This window comes from Panicum virgatum, chromosome 2N (genome assembly GCF_016808335.1).
Source record: "Panicum virgatum strain AP13 chromosome 2N, P.virgatum_v5, whole genome shotgun sequence".
Taxonomy (NCBI): domain Eukaryota; kingdom Viridiplantae; phylum Streptophyta; class Magnoliopsida; order Poales; family Poaceae; genus Panicum; species Panicum virgatum.
The window spans coordinates 68,678,282-68,693,706 of NC_053146.1; the positions used below are offsets into that span (position 1 = coordinate 68,678,282).

The 15,425-nt window shown below is 48.8% G+C and overlaps 5 protein-coding genes across 7 annotated transcripts; 3 read left to right on the forward strand and 2 right to left on the reverse strand.

The window, feature by feature from the left end:
- Positions 1 to 308: 308 nt before the first annotated feature.
- Positions 309 to 1,467, forward strand: LOC120662152 (universal stress protein Sll1388-like). Its single transcript, XM_039941271.1, has 4 exons — positions 309 to 664; positions 776 to 870; positions 979 to 1,097; positions 1,175 to 1,467. Exons 1-4 carry the CDS (start codon positions 436 to 438, stop codon positions 1,260 to 1,262), a joined length of 531 nt encoding a protein of 176 aa, XP_039797205.1. The 5' UTR covers positions 309 to 435; the 3' UTR covers positions 1,263 to 1,467.
- Positions 1,468 to 1,640: 173 nt separating this feature from the next.
- Positions 1,641 to 2,445, reverse strand: LOC120662153. The gene has a single exon (XM_039941273.1). The coding sequence runs from the start codon at positions 2,248 to 2,250 to the stop codon at positions 1,894 to 1,896; it is 357 nt and encodes a 118-aa protein (XP_039797207.1). The 5' UTR covers positions 2,251 to 2,445; the 3' UTR covers positions 1,641 to 1,893.
- A 691-nt stretch (positions 2,446 to 3,136) lies between these two features.
- On the forward strand, positions 3,137 to 6,324 carry LOC120662154 (F-box/kelch-repeat protein SKIP6-like). Its single transcript, XM_039941274.1, has 2 exons — positions 3,137 to 4,389; positions 5,962 to 6,324. Exon 1 carries the CDS (start codon positions 3,234 to 3,236, stop codon positions 4,362 to 4,364), a length of 1,131 nt encoding a protein of 376 aa, XP_039797208.1. The 5' UTR covers positions 3,137 to 3,233; the 3' UTR covers positions 4,365 to 4,389; positions 5,962 to 6,324.
- A 481-nt stretch (positions 6,325 to 6,805) lies between these two features.
- LOC120662155 lies at positions 6,806 to 7,602 on the reverse strand. Its single transcript, XM_039941275.1, has one exon. The coding sequence runs from the start codon at positions 7,433 to 7,435 to the stop codon at positions 7,040 to 7,042; it is 396 nt and encodes a 131-aa protein (XP_039797209.1). The 5' UTR covers positions 7,436 to 7,602; the 3' UTR covers positions 6,806 to 7,039.
- Positions 7,603 to 10,590: 2,988 nt separating this feature from the next.
- LOC120662156 lies at positions 10,591 to 15,102 on the forward strand. Of its 3 annotated transcripts, none has more exons than XM_039941278.1 (4): positions 10,591 to 10,716; positions 10,815 to 10,971; positions 11,154 to 11,244; positions 14,646 to 15,079. In XM_039941278.1, the coding sequence occupies exons 2-4, from the start codon at positions 10,902 to 10,904 to the stop codon at positions 14,788 to 14,790; spliced, it is 306 nt and encodes a 101-aa protein (XP_039797212.1). In that variant the 5' UTR covers positions 10,591 to 10,716; positions 10,815 to 10,901; the 3' UTR covers positions 14,791 to 15,079. The 3 variants fall into 3 exon arrangements, with proteins under 3 accessions (XP_039797212.1, XP_039797210.1, XP_039797211.1); XM_039941277.1 differs by lacking the exon at positions 10,591 to 10,716 and adding an exon at positions 10,743 to 10,757 and having other exon boundaries at positions 10,803 to 10,971; XM_039941276.1 differs by lacking the exon at positions 10,591 to 10,716 and having other exon boundaries at positions 10,735 to 10,971; positions 14,646 to 15,102.
- Positions 15,103 to 15,425: the final 323 nt, after the last annotated feature.

The following is a 15,425-nucleotide window of genomic DNA, read 5'->3' on the forward strand; positions in this document are numbered from 1 at the left end:
CCAAAAAACCGAACCGAAACCAACCGAGAACCGAATGCCCACCCCTAGTCCATGCCAAAACTCGCCCAAAAAACTGCGCGGTTTTACAGGAGGATTCAGGAAACGGTCACGCAAAAGGATCTTTTGGCCTGCAACATCAGCACAGTGATCCAGTATTCCAGTGGGCAGTGGCCTCATCGAGTCATCGTCCTGTTCTTATCCGGCGGACCAGCTGCCACGCAGACCCCGAAACCACAGGCGAGGCGAGGCGAGCCCGGAAAAACCACCGGCAAAACCAGGCGGCGGCACAACCTGCTCTCCTCACGCCCTCACCATCCTCTCCTTAAGTAGCCTGCTCTGCTCTCTTCTCTTCACCTGGCGCAGCTCATCGTAGACGTAGACCGACCATAGCTAGCTCCTCACAAGTGTCCAGTGCAACCCATCTCGTTTCGCAACATGGCGGAGGCCAAGACGACTGAGCCTGCTCCGGCGGCGGCGGAGGGGGGTTCGGGGGAGCAGCAGCACAAGACGGTGGTGGTGGTCGGGGTGGACGACAGCGACCACAGCTACCACGCGCTCGAGTGGACGGTGCGCCACGTGGCGGCCGGCATGGCGGGCGCCGCCGACCTCGTCATCGTCCACGCCAAGCCCTCGCCGTCCTCCGTCGTCAGCTTCGGCGGGCCCGGTATGTATTGTATGCAGCGCCCCCTCTTCTTGTTTGTTTCCGCCTTCTGAATTGCGTGCCATGGCTACCTGCTAGTCTGACTAGTGGCCCCGTTGCCGTTGCCGTGTTCAGGAGCCGGCGAGGCCATGAGGTACGTGGAGGCCGACCTGCGCAAGATGGCCGAGGCCGTCGTCGACAGGGCGCGCCGCGTCTGCATCGCAAACTCGGTAAGATTCTATTCAGATTGCAGCAACGGACGACCACGGATTGCATCGCGTCGATTGATGATGAACAGAGGTTTAATTTCTTTCTTGCCCAAATTGCATGCGATGCAGGTGCACGCTCTGATCGAGGTGGTCGAAGGGGAGCCCAGGTACGTGCTCTGCAACGCGGCCGAGAAGCACCACGCCGACCTGCTCGTCGTCGGCAGCCATGGCTATGGCGCCATCAAGAGGTCAGTTCCGTTCTTGGCATGGCTATACGGTGTTTCATCTGCATTCCTGCTGTTCTGAACATTCGTGTGCGTCGCAGGGCCTTTCTGGGGAGCGTGAGCGACTACTGCGCGCACCACACGCACTGCTCCGTCATGATAATGAAGCACCCCAAGCCCAAGTGCTGAGCAGAGCTCCGGTGCTCTGCTAGCTCATCAGGTCCATACTGCTCTGCTCCGGTGATGACGGTGGTGGACTAGTAGTGAAGCGACCTATAGGTCCAAATGCTGGGCATGTATGTACCTGCAACAGCCGCCTCAGCTGTGCTTCTGCCAACAAAGGTTTATCTAAGTGGATGCAAGTGAAACAATGTCTTGCGTTTTTTGTGGTGTTCGTGCATCATCATACCATATGTCGTGTTCTATGCTGATCCACTAAGCTGATCACCCGATCCGGTTACTCAATCTATGTGCAGAGATTACCCCTAAAAACAAGCATGTGTATATATTAATTAGAACAGAGAATGATTCCTATAGGAAGGAGATACTACTTTATCATGTACTGCATGTTCCTAATAATCTTCCAATATAATAATAAGAACTTCCAAAGTAAAACATCAGTACAAACACCTTTTAAACTTTATACAGCATGCACGCATCGAAGCATCAAAATCGCATAAATTGAACAAAAAGCAACGATGGTTTAACTCGAACTCCGTATCATAAATAAGTTCGAACAGCCTCCAAAATAACACAGAATGGTTTACCGCTGGATACATGATACAGGGGGAGACGTGCCTCCTAACGAACGAATGATCCCTCAGGCCCGCTTGACCGGGTCAAAGTTGGAGACGGCGACGACGGCGCCGACGATGGCCACGAGGACGACCCCGCCGGACACGATGCTGAGCAGGAAGTTCTTGAGCGACGGTGTCAGCCCGGACTGCGCGGCCTCAGCGACGTCAGGCAGCACGAGAGCCGCCGCCACGGCCGCCGCGGTCAGCCCGGCCGCCGCCTTCTCCTTCATGGACGCCGCCGACGCCCGCACGGCCATCCTGGCGGCCGGCCTCGCCCTCGGCTGCAGGGGCTGGAACGACGACGCCGCGGCGCCGAGCGGCTTCCTGAGCCCGGCGACGGACAGCGGCGACGCGACGGCGGACAGAGACGCGGTGGCCATGGCGCGCAGGAGGATCGACGCGATTCGTGGCACGGCGTGGTGTGAGGATGGGCATGGCTGGCCCGGAGAAGGTTAAAGTAGCTTGGGAGGACAGGGAGGAACCCGTGCGGCGTGCCAGGTCAGCGCTGGAGTCCGACGTGGGATGCTGTGGTCGCGCCATTGCAGGATAAGGCTTATCTCCAGAGGAGGCTCGTGGTTGTGGTGTGCTGGGGTATGAGGTTTAGATTTTGATCAGAGCAACTCTAACCGATTGATTTTTTTTATTTCCTTTTTTCCACTTTTTAGCCATAAAAGAGATTTAGGAGGGAAAATTTAGTCCCAACAGATTGATTTTTTTCTACTTTATTTCCCCCTCTCTCCTTTTTAAAGGGGAATTCCACCTTTTCCTTTTCATTCCCCCTTTCTATCCATTCTTTCTTATCCACAAGATCCACATGCATGAGAAAATTCTGGTCACTCATGAATTAAAAGGAAAAAAGAAAAATCAATCTGCTGGAGCATATTTCTCTAATAAATTAAAATTGTGATGGGAGATTCCTCTATAAAATGAGAAAGGGGAAATGGGAAAATCAATTTGTTGGAATTGCTCTTATGCATGGTTGAGGTCTCAGCTCACCTCAGGTCCCTGAGTTACTTTACATCAGGTAGCAATTTTGGTGAAAAATATGAAGCGAAGGCCTAGAGAAGATGATGCATTTTGTTGATGGTTTCTTTCATACGGATATGGAGTAGAAACCAAATATCTTAACGGAATGCTCTTTCTTATGCGAGTCTTGACTTCCCTTGGCTTAAAAAATGCGGGACCTTTTTTAAGATAAAAGGCTCAAAATTGGCTTACAGGCCCACCCGCACACTGGGCCAAAAAACAATAGCCCATGTCAGTGCTCCGTCGACGGGACGACGACGTTCCCAACCCACTCGGCAATCAGGCGCGCGCATCCACCGTGCACGCCTTCCTCCTCCACCACCGCCGACGGCGAACCATGTCCACCGAACCCACCTCCCCACCTCAACCGCCGGAATTGATCCGCGGCACCCTCATCCCTGCGCTCCCCGACGACTTGGCCGTACACTGCATAGCGCTCCTGCCGCGCGCTGCGCACCCATCCCTCGCCCTCGTCTCCCGAGCTTTCCACGCCCTCCTGTGCCGCCACCCGGAGCCCCTCCTCGCCGCCCGCCGCGCCCTCCGTCTCTCCGACTCCCACATCCTCCTCTCCCTCCGGCCGCCCTCCTCCGCGTCCCTCCTCTTCTTCCTCTTGCTCCCGCATCCCGGGTGGCCCCCTCTTCCCCTTCCCTCCCCACCCGTCCCCGTCTCCTCTTCCTCGTCGGTCGCCACTGACGGTGGCCGGCTCTTCCTAGTCGGCGGATCCGTCGCCGGGGTCCCCGCTTCGTCTGTGCAAATATTGGATCCCCGGGCCAGATCCTGGTCCATCGGCCCGCGTCTGTCCTCTACGCGGGAGTTCGCCGCGGCCGTCGCGCACTCCGGTGTACTGTTCGTCACCGGCGGGTGCGTTCCCTCGTCCCCCTTCTGGGCTGAGGCTCTCGACCTCTCCGCCCCGAACGCGAAGTGGAAGACTGTCGCCAGCCCGGTCCACCTCCGTGAGAAGTGGATGCACGGCTGCGCATCTCTCGCCGGGAAGGTCCTTGCGGTGGCGGACCGCGGCGGCTTGGCCTACGATCCGGCCTCGCCACCTGCGGAGGCGTGGGCGCCGGTCTCGCCGGTGCTTGACATGGGGTGGAAGGGCCGTGCTGCCGTGGTTGGTGAAATCCTGTATTCTTACGATTACTTGGGGCAGGTCAAGGGCTATGATCCGGACACTGATTCGTGGAGCACAGTGGAGGGGTTGGAGAAGGAGCTGCCGAGGTTCTTGTGCGGCGCCACACTTGCCAATGTCGGAGGATTGCTATACCTGGTCTGGGAAGGGAAATGGAAAGGAAAAGATAAGGGGGAAGTGAGTAGCATGGTCGTGATTGAATGGGCCGGCATTGAGGTTACAAGGGCTGAAGAGGGGGAGCTAAGGCTAAGAGGAAAGGTGGTCTCTAGAGACACTGTTCTATTCCCGGATGTGCCTAGAGGGTCAACGATCACGCATTGTATTGCATTGGAGTTGTGATATAGTAGCTGCAGGTGTAAAGCAGGTAATATGCATACTTTGAGAAGTCTTAACAATGGTTTTTCTTCGTGTTGTAAGCTCCTCTGTATGAGTTTTGTGCTTGCATAGTTCAACGAATTGTGTAACTGGCAATTGTTATGTTTCACTAGTTTGCACTCCGTGGCATAGTAGGTGTGATATGATATGAATTGTTCCTTTTTTTACAAGGATTAGATTAGAGCTCACTAGATTGCTAAGGGGTAAGTTGTATTAGACTTATATACTGGACATATGATGTTTATGTTTGCATCTATGCTGTCATCACTTATTCAGCATCCTTGAGCAAGAAAGACAAACAAACTAAATTTCTGTTTGATTTCTTGGATGACTTGATCACAGAGCTATAGATGAACCTATTTATCTTCCCTTGCACTAAATTTGCAGTGCCTCCTACAAACTTCGCATAGACCAGTACTTTTAAAGTTCTAATTTCTTTAGTCAGCTGCACTGCAGCCTGCATGCTCGAAGTTAGCTAGTTCTTTGGCCACTAGCATGTCCTAAATGCATTTCTGAACCAGCCCATTCAGCCACTGGTATCTTGACTGACCCCCAGGACTCTGCTGCCAGGATCAGGAAGTAGCGCCCTGATCCAGTTTACTGCATCAGTTCCACCCGTGATTCAGGTGGTTCAGGCCATACTTCTATTGGCTTTCCAGGCTTGCCGGGTAGCACTATTTCAAGAGTTACTTCTCCACTAGGAACATAATTATATGTGATTGTTTTATTTGAACAGGTTTACTGCAATTCTCCTACAGTGTTTGAATCTAAGCTGTTTTATGCTAATGGGTTTATATTATTGGACCATTGCAACATAGTAAAGGTTTCAATTAGTCGGATTAGATAGATCTTCAGTTAGTCAGTTGGTGCTTATTATGCTGGTACACTCGTGGTGCATGGTTATATTTGACCGATATCACCACGTAGAAGGTCAAATTCTAGCATGATTGTGAGACTGATTCAATAGTTATATAGCATCGACTTTGTTACTGTTAATATGGATCTTGTCTGCAGTTAAACCCATTTTAGTGGCCACACTTCCTGTTAGTGGCTGTTGACAAAGTAGTGTAGTGTATGAGGCCTCTTGATTAGCACAGATAGATTGTGCTCAAGGCCTGCCTATTTTGTGCCCAAATTTCAGTACTAGCTATGACAAATTAATCTCATCTCATGATTCATTCTTGCGCAGCAAATGTCAGAATTTTGAAAATGACACAAATGACAGAAACGTACTCCTGGAGACCTGAATGATCATTCCGCAGATGTAGATTATAAATGTAGCCCGTTTAGTTCGTGAAATTTTTTGGATTCAAGTACTGTAGCACTTTCGTTGTTGTTTGGCAATTAATGTCCAATCATAGACTAACTAGGCTTAAAAGATTAGTCTCGTCATTTACAGTTAAACTATGTAATTAGTTATTTTTTCAACTGCATTTAATGCTCCATGTATGTGTTCGAAGATTCGATGTGATAGGTATTGTAGAAAAATTTTTGCGAACTAAACAAGTTCAAAAGTGATCCCTGTATAAATTTTGTGCACATGTAAACTTTTCGCTTGCAGGGAGTAAATAACGCCTGAACCGTGCTGAGTAGAATGATGCCAGGTGGCCGCTGTTCACGATACAATCGAGGTCGCTGGGAGTCTTCTCTCTCTGTCTCCGTCTCTCCCTTACGCTGTGGATGCCCACAGGTCCTCGGAAGGTTGATGATGAAGAAACTGGTTGAAGACCACAGAAGAAATGCTTCGCCACTTCTGTTTCCATTACGCACTGTGAGCCTGCGACTAATGCACATTGCCCTCCAATTGTTCATTGTTTTGCTTCATTTTTTCCCCCGCAATGCTTATAAACTAAGTAAAACGTTGTAACTTGAGATGAATCAAAGTAAAGCGCATATTGCCACGACGTGAATTTTGGTTTAAAAAGAGTGGCTAGGTTTGGTATAAAGTCACTGAGTTACTGGTTGGCCGCGGCACATGGCTGTTTCTCCTCCCTTTTGTTGGGACTGTCATTGTGCAGGCAAACTGTGTTCTCCACTTCTCCTGGGCGGGCCATTGATGAAGAAACTGGCTGAAGATCACAGAACAAATGCTTCGCCACTTCTCTGCACATGGGGCGCCAGTGCTAAATACTAAACCCCTGCTGCTGTGATCTCTGATCCCCCGAAGCACAGAGCAGCAGCTTCGCGCACATGTGCTGTGCTGTGCTCAGGGTAGCAGTTTTTTTAAAAAAATAATAAGTGTATTTCTTTGACTTCCATGCATGATCATTCGTTTTATTCAATTTTTTTTGTAAATTATAAAATGAATAATTTATTATTAAAATATCTTTAGTGATATAATAAATCATAATAAAATAAATAATATTTATTTAAAAATTTTGAATAAGACGAATGGTCAAATACAATGTCTCGAAGTCAAAGAAATATATTTATTATGGGACGGAGCGAGTACTGTGAGAAGAAAACACGGCCAACTACTCAACTGGCACAGCAGAAGCTTGGCGTTTCCAAATCAGATCATTACAGATCCCAACGAAGCAGCACTTTATAGAATTAACATATAGGACTCTCATGATGACAGGCCTTGATCAAGGGAAGAGGGGCATGGCGAAGGACCGATCGCATCGGTGGTACCGCCGCTACTCGTCGTCGCCACCGTCGCCGCCGAAGAGCGACGTCCTGTAGTAGAGCAGGACGACGATGAGCATGAGCGCGAGCGCGACCCCGACGGGCGAGCCACCGAGGCGGTGGACGGAGTCCGGTGAGCCACCAAGGGCGAAGACATCGGCGAGCGCGGCGGCGCCGCGGTTGGAGGAGAGGATGCGGATGACGAGGATGAGGCTGACGGGGAGCAGCAGGAGCCCCGTGGGGCCGAGGAGCTCGGCGACGGCGCCCGTGATGGCCTCCCCGCCGTCGCCCATGAAGAGCGGGCCGGCCACCACGAGGCCCAGCACCACGGCCATGAGCAGCCCGTGCGGCGCCCCCGCCCCGTAGTAGTGCTGCTGCTGGTACTCGTCGCCGCCGCCCCTCATCATCCTCCTCTCTATCACTCTATGAGAAGAGAGGGGGAGTGGTGGAGGGAGTGGGAGTTGGAAGGAGTGTGTCGAGGAGGCTAGGACTCGATCGGAGGAGGAGAAGAAGGCATGTGGGGGGTGGGTCGCGGTCACTCACATGTCACATGACATAGGGGAGGGGGAGGGCCGGGCGACCTTGGACTTTGTCGGCATCGGCATGACTGCGGCGGCCGCGTGCTGTGGACAGGGACGCAGGCCATGAGCTGTGCGTGCGTGCATCACCTCCCTGCTTCACGCTCACCAGATGGGGGTCGCGGACGGCTCGTGCTCGCTGCCGTCACCGCGCGCGGCGTGGCTGTTAACTTCCGAGCCGACCCCTACCGATGGCACGCGCTTGGTGGTTGCCGCGGGCGCGAGTCTCGTGAGCAAACGCCTGCTGCCTGCTCAAACCCGTGCGATGCGATGTGATCGTCGAACCGCCTCGAGGGCCGGATTGGCACACAAGTTTTTCCTTGAGCTAGCTGTACGTGTACAAGTTAGCTGGAGTGTCAAATCGACACTGGGACTAGGTTTTCTCACCCAACCTTCAACTTGCAATTGTATCAAGACGCGACTAGGCAAGCGAGTCAATTTTTGGGCGGGGCCTGCAAGGCTGAAAGCTCCGTCGCCATAGACAATTCCGTTCTGCTGACAAGGCAGGCATGGCCCATTACATTGTATAAACATTTTTTTTGTTTTACAGAGCCACATAAGTGACGTATCGCCAAGCTTACATCACAGAGAGCTTGGCAGCTTGCTTACTAACGACGAAATGTACGTGTGGAACCTCACCGGCAACCTACATCATCAGCATTCGTGCCCTCCGTTTCGCAGTGCGAACCAGGACCAACAGATAGATGCTAGTTGTTGTCGTGGACTAGGGGCTTGGTGATGGCCGGCTTGATCATGGTGGAGACGGGCGGCCTGGCCGCGAAGGAGAAGGCCACCTGGAAGGCGTCGCGGGAGGCCGACCGGAGCACCTCCAGGACCACGCGCCTCGCCGCCGCCATTCCCTATGTTTTTCCTTTGGTCGAGCGAGCTTCTCTCCCTTCTTCTCGGCTTCCGGAAGCCGGCCGGAAGATGTCCAGCGCCCAGGGGGCAGCCATGGCTTATAAAAGTGGGGGAAGAAGAGCGGTTGCGTTGGTTATTCACGGAAGGCTGCTGCTGCCTCCAGAATCCAGATGGGCCTGCTTATTATTACGCAGCGGGGGTCTAATTCTGGCTATGACAGAGGCGTGCGCAAATGTAGAGCGCAGGCCATCGCCTTTGCCGCCGGAGCACGTGATTTGAGTTTTTTTTTTTTTTTTGAGAGGAGGATGGTAGGTGGTGGTATTTGAGTTTTGATGCGACGAGAAAATGTGGCCGCGGCCCATGGACAACGTTCGTCTTGGTGCCGGCTGCGGCCTGCTTGCAATTCCCGACACACGATGAAGTTGTGGCTGGGCTTGCTTTTTGATGGGCTGGGAGCCTGGCCTCTTGAGAATATGGGAGCCCGTTCAGAAGATTTGGTCAAGAAGTGGTTTGATTGGGCTCTCGAATTAGCCACCTCTTGTTGCATTTAGGCCGGGAGCAAATATTGTGTTGACGTAGGTAAAAGCTCCGACTTGCGTTTTCTACCAGGACACGCGGACATGCCACGAGTCGCAAAACCGCCAGCGGGCCTCTCCCTGCTTTGCCGCCGCAGTTTTTATTTTGACCACGGTTTCGCACGTGCAACGTACTCGCCCTTTCCGATTGTCTAATCCCAGCCGCCCGACATCCACCGTTCCGACCCACGCGCAGCGCTGCAGTTCCGCCACACGGCTGGGCCCGACGCCGCCGGTCTCCGCCGCGCCCCACACTGTAGGAATATAGGGTATTAAAAATAAAAATTTTCTACCACATAAATAAAGATTACTGCAGTTATAGATCACAGGATTATCACTAGACGCGCGGTTGCGGAACTTCCGTAGCGCGTCGGTGTAGTGTAGATGGAAGTCGGCAGTGCAGTTGCGTAAACCATCTCACGAACGGCTCGTCGTTGTGTAGCAAACGCAGCACCTCCACGAAGTCCACACGTACGGAAGAAGCTTCGCACTCTGGATTGCTAGATCCGCGAGGAAGAGGAACAGCAGGGGCGCTATTGTAGCGCACCGTAACTGGTCATCCTCGTGAATAGTAGCTAGAGTTAAGGTTTTTAGACGCCCCATCCTTTGTTTATATAGCTCATTAGGTCGACTGTCTTGGTCCTCGCATTGGGTGCCCTCTTTTGAGCCTAAATGACTCATTAGTGCACCTAAGTCAATTTAATTTGGATCTTATCCTTATCAGGCTTCTTTCCCTTAAGTGTGTGACCCTATGGATTCACATGCGAATAGACATAGCCCGAGTACTCTTACTCGGCCAAATAGTAGACAGTGGTCTCTAGCAAGACATATCAACTACTATACGCACACAAAGATCATATCAGACGAGCCGCCACAATATCATATACATATTGTTCTCTTTGCCTCACGATATTTGGTCTAGTTTAAAGCCGACTACTCTTTCTCGATCCTGTGATTCGGAATACTTAGTTAACTCTTAACCCTAGTATGGCCATGTATCTCCTGATCCGAATCACTCGAGGGGCCCAGAGATATCTCTCTTGTAGAGAGGGGCAAATCACATCTTAACCGACTATGTCTCACAGCATATTTCTTGACAGACCCGAAAAACACCTTTATGACTACTCTGTTACGGTGCAGCATTTGATGGCTCCTAAGTAAGTCGGTTCATATCTTGAGTATATACGACGATCTCAGGTCTTAGGACATAACGTATATATTGTGTAATGAGAAGTCATCATCTCGTGTTGGGTCAGTTCAGTCTCATGTCTCACATGAGCCCACATTATTAGTTTGACATCCCCATATCCATGACTTGTGAAATGTAGTCAATCAACTAATACATATGCTAGTCTAATATTTATGTGTGTCCTCACATGAACTCCGACTAGGAATATTTTAGAATATTTATATAAGTATAAAGTTTCACAAATATTTCACATAAGCATTAATCAATACAAATTGCCATCCATAAATATTCAAAGTACACTTTATTAATCATGAATATAAAAAAATATAATTATCTGTAGGGTATATTTACACCACACACCACACCCCCACAGATCGCACTCCCCCTATTTTCTGCCGCACCTTTGTTGGCCCGCGGGCTCGAGCTTGACGACGGCTTGTGGCTTTGGCTGGCTGGCCCACCGGCCGCACCCCACCCGGCAGCCTCGGGTGAGCTTCGTACGACTCTTCCGATTCCATTCCCCTCCGCGCCACCGCGCTCACTATTAAGATCCCAACCCCCTTCCCCTCTTCTTCCACCGCCGCAGCCCGCAGTCTAGCAGGGATCGCACACGCAAGCGCAAGCAGCTGGATTCGGGGGCTCGGCTCGGTCCGTGAGGAAGCTTTCCGGCGAGATGGCGGAGGAGAAGAGCGCGCTGCAGTCGGCGAGGGAGTGGGTCGTCGACCACAAGCTCCGGGCCGTCGGTACGCTCCAAAATCCTCCCCCCCCCCCCCCCCCCCCCCCCCGCGCTGCCTTCGTCTCCCTCGCTTCGTCTGAAACCAGGATTTTGCTCGCCTCTGTTCCCGTTCCCTCTCTTTCTTCTGCGCCGCGCCGTCCTGGGCGTCGAATCGCTCTGTTAATTGCTTGGCTTGTTTGTGTTTCAAAGGGACGCTGTGGCTGAGCGGCATCGTGGGCTCCATCGCCTACAACTGGTCCAGGCCGGGCATGAAGACCAGCGTCAAGATCATCCATGCCAGGTCTGCTCTGCTGCGTTCACGACCTACACTGCTTGCTGCCTTCACTTCGTCTGCTAAAAAAAATAAACGAATTGGGCAATTGGCAAAGGTTGTATGAGCAATGCTTGTCGAGGTAGCTGTATCGTGCTGCATTTTTTTTACATGCAGCGCAGAATATGCTAGAGCCTTTCTGGATCACAAGGCTGGTTGTTGTTTAGGTGCTAGCTAGATGGAGATAGCTTCAGGGGGAAAACATTGATTGGTTCACCATTTTCACGTGTTAGTACATGACCCATTTCTTATTATCTAGGTTGTAGCCAGCTAAAATATAGCTGCAGAAACATCGATTGGTTTCAAATTGCTGGTTGAACAGCATATCTTCTGCGTGTTCAAGAAAAATAAAAGAGGGATATCTTCTAAATCCTAAAGGAGAAAAATCACTGGCTATGCAATTTGCCTTGCCCTAGTAGCTCTTGTTTGTTCAACTTGAAACCGACTATTCTTTAGGTTGAATGCAAGTGCAACAACAGATGCTACTGCTTCCTTTACAGATTTGGTATATTTTAACCACTTCGAATTTGCGCTTGATACCCGTACAAAGTATCCCATGAAGTGTGTAGGGTGTTCAAGGCACATTAGGCCAAGCATCTTGCCTCATTTAAGTTGCTTCGGATGCCTGTTCGGATGCAACCTTCATACCAAGCATAGTACATCCGTTTAAGTTTTTTTTTTAGAAAACTGCATATCCATTAAGCTGGTAGCGCAGCATTTAATTTAATTCTACTTGCAAAATAATGGTGTGGGATTGGACTTCAGTTCAAGGGAGAGAGAGAAACAAACTTATGTTTATATGGCATGCATTTGAGGGCATAACGCAAAGGAGCTAGTTCAGAAGGCTAAAAGCGTGTCAACGGAATCTTTCGAAGCAAACTAGGCGTATAGCCCGCGCATTTGCGCAGCTAGTATTGAAAGTTCAAAAAATCGCATGTCGTTATATCCTTACTTAAAGATTATACTATTTTTTACCATACATCATCTTGTTTATTATCGTAAATTATGTCTTATTGTTGGTTAAAACAATTCAAATATGATCTACCTATAATAACAATTTGATTTGTTGAGCTTTAATAATATTATGCATATAATTATTCTTATTTTCGTTTTATTTTGATTGATTGTTGTTAGCTTTAGTTTTTATTAATAGTATATATTTGTAACTGATATATAGCTAAATGGTATTTTATATTTATTTTTTCATAATGACATTGGTGAGTGATTTTTAATTAGGTACAGAGGTATTTTAGACTAATTTTTATCATAATGGCAGTGGCCGGTAATTTTTATTTTTCTATTTTTTTTATTAGCGTGGAAATTTTTAGGCCTTGAGAGCGAACGTGGAGGCTCCGTTTGTTGGCCAAATAATAAGATAATAGATAGTCTTTCTACGTCTTGAGTAGATCAGTGGAACACGTGTTAAAATAAATTTAGTCGAGTCAACCTGTGCATCTGCAAATTTATAACTAACGAGGGGTAGCAAATTCTGTTGTACAGTAAGCTTACTCTTTTCCATCGTAGAAATTCACATGTTTGTAAATTTTTTATTCAATGGATATTGGACACTGCAACTAAGTACATTACCCTCATCAAGGATATGTACAAGAATGCGATGACGTTTATCCGGATATGTGGTGGCGACACCATTGACTTTCCTATTAACATAGGCCTAAATCAGGGGTCGACATTGAGCTCTTATTTATTTGCTTTGGTGATGGATGAGGTCACAAGGGACATACAAGGTCATATCCTTTGGTGTATGTTCTTTGCTGATGATGTGGTGCTAGTTGACGAGAATAGAGTAGGGGTTAATAGGAAGTTAGAGCTGTGGAGACGCACGTTAGAGTCAAAAGGGTTCAGACTTAGTAGGACCAAGACCGAGTACATGATGTGCGATTTCAGCGCATCTAGGCATGAGGGTGGTGACGTTAGTCTCGATGGGCAAGTGGTGGCCCAGAAGGACACTTTTCAGTATTTAGGTTTGATGCTACAAAAGAATGGCGACATTGATGAAAATGTTAGACATAGAATCTCAGCTGGCTGGTTGAAATGGCGTCAAGCTTCTGGGGTCCTTTGTGACAGGAGGGTGCCACAAAAGCTAAAAGGTAAGTTCTATAGGACAGCGATTCGCCCGGCGATGTTATACGGTGCTGAATGTTGCCCTGCAAAAAGGCGACGTGTCCAGCAACTGTGTAGCAGAGATGCGGATGTTGCGGTGGTTTTGCGGGCATACAAGGAGGGATAGAGTCCGGAACGAAGTTATTCGGGAAAGGGTAGGGGTGACACCAATTTAGGAGAAACTTACCCAATATCGATTGAGATGGTTTGGACATGACCAACGGAGGCCTCCGGAGGAGCCGGTGCGTAGCGGGGTGCTAAAGCGTGTCGATAAGGTAAAGAGGGGTAGAGGTAGACCTAAACTGACTTAGGACGAGTCGGTTAAGAGAGATCTTAAAGATTGGGATATCTCTGAGGATGTAGTTTTGGATAGGAGCACTTGGAGACTAGCTATCAACGTGCCTGAACCGTGACCTTTGTGTCTTTTGGGTTTCATCTCTAGCCTATCCCAACTCGCTTGGGACAAAAGGCTATGTTGTTGTTGTTGGTGGTGGATATTGGACACTGTTGTGGGATACACAAGGCTTGCTGTAAAGATTAGTTGGTTCTTGACTTCTTGTACACATATTGACTGATAACCTTTTCCATCGTCTATTTTTGGGGAGTTTTATGCATAATGCCATGGATATGTATCATTGGAAATTCACAACACAACAAATTGCTTAACTATTTAAGAGATTCTGCGATGGTGAATCTTGATTGTGATCCTTTTTGGATAATTTTTTCATTCACTACCTCTTGCATATGGATTTGTTATTACATTGTCTGCATTAATATACCAACTTGTCATCTTAGCTGCATCGACCATGTCCTGGTGGTTATTATTTTACTTTTCTTATGATGTATATGCAGATTCAGTTTCGTTTAAAAAAACTTCACTTAGATTAACTGCAGTGGATGCTAATTTAGATTCTTTTGGATGTATTATATCCGTACCATCTTGGCATTTTAGTGTCAACTCATGTCCTGTGCATCAATAATTCAATATGTTTTGTTTTGTTTTGTTCTATTGTCTAATTTTATATCCCTGGTGGCAGTGGTAGTCTCTATATGGTTTACTGCCTGTATCATATCATCTAAACAAAGTTGACATCTCCACTCATTATGTGCGCTAATGACATTTACCTTACATCTCCACTCTTTAAGTCTTTAATGCACTAATGAAACGTCTTTTATGCACATTTATGTGTAATATATTAGTAGACAAGACAAGCTGAATCCTAATTCTTTGGATGTTTTAACTTGGGCAGGTTGCATGCCCAGGCTCTGACACTGGCTGCCTTGGCTGGGTCTGCACTGGTGGAGTACTATGATCATCAGCAAGGATCGGGATCAAAGGTTCACCAATATGCAAAGCAGATCCTATCATCTGACGGCAGCTCACAAAAAGAGTAGGCAGTGTGGGTGAGTTAGGCGTTGGTGACAAATTAGCAGCAGTGAGACATGGAATGGATCGGATGTTATTTTCCGATCAAATAATTTGTCTGTGAAATTCTGTGGGAACTTCTGAAAGCTTTACCTGCTGATGGCTGCCCACTTCTATGAGTAAATTCTGTGGGAACTTCTGAAAGCTTTGCCTGCTGATGGCTGCCTACTTTTATGTGTAAGCTACTGAACCAGCATTTGGGATGTTGCAATATGCCGATAGCAGATGTTCCAAATATCTTGAATGGAATGCCCTTCATCTGCCGCTTGGTATGCATACAAGTCATCAGCCGTCAGACTATTTTTTGTTCTCTGTTTTTTAATGACCCTAATCGACAGTTTGATCGACCGATTTGGACTTTGGCCGATCCATCTCTTCCTTTTGAATCTGTTCTCTGCAGTTCTTCAGCCAAATTAGCAGCGGGGCTAATTTCTAACAGCGACATCGGCCCTCGGGAACCTGATTGAATAAGTTGGAGGCCTTGCAGAGAAGCTACTGTACCAATCCATGGGTTGTAGTTGCCCGTGTCCTGCTTCTTCCTTGCTGTGTATTGCTGACAGTTACCTGCACCTGCTCTGCGCCTCTGCTCTTGTGCTGTGGCGGA

Bases quoted from the DNA above. Each gene is read 5' to 3' on its own strand.
- LOC120662153 (XM_039941273.1), bottom strand. From the start codon at position 2,250: ATGGCCACCGCGTCTCTGTCCGCCGTCGCGTCGCCGCTGTCCGTCGCC.
- LOC120662154 (XM_039941274.1), top strand. From the start codon at position 3,234: ATGTCCACCGAACCCACCTCCCCACCTCAACCGCCGGAATTGATCCGC.
- LOC120662155 (XM_039941275.1), bottom strand. From the start codon at position 7,435: ATGATGAGGGGCGGCGGCGACGAGTACCAGCAGCAGCACTACTACGGG.
- LOC120662156 (XM_039941278.1), top strand. From the start codon at position 10,902: ATGGCGGAGGAGAAGAGCGCGCTGCAGTCGGCGAGGGAGTGGGTCGTC. The intron at 10,972-11,153 runs GTACGCTCCAAA...TGTGTTTCAAAG, and splicing joins CCACAAGCTCCGGGCCGTCG to GGACGCTGTGGCTGAGCGGC. The intron at 11,245-14,645 runs GTCTGCTCTGCT...TAACTTGGGCAG, and splicing joins GTCAAGATCATCCATGCCAG to GTTGCATGCCCAGGCTCTGA.
- LOC120662152 (XM_039941271.1), top strand. From the start codon at position 436: ATGGCGGAGGCCAAGACGACTGAGCCTGCTCCGGCGGCGGCGGAGGGG. The intron at 665-775 runs GTATGTATTGTA...TGCCGTGTTCAG, and splicing joins CGTCAGCTTCGGCGGGCCCG to GAGCCGGCGAGGCCATGAGG. The intron at 1,098-1,174 runs GTCAGTTCCGTT...TGTGCGTCGCAG, and splicing joins GGCTATGGCGCCATCAAGAG to GGCCTTTCTGGGGAGCGTGA.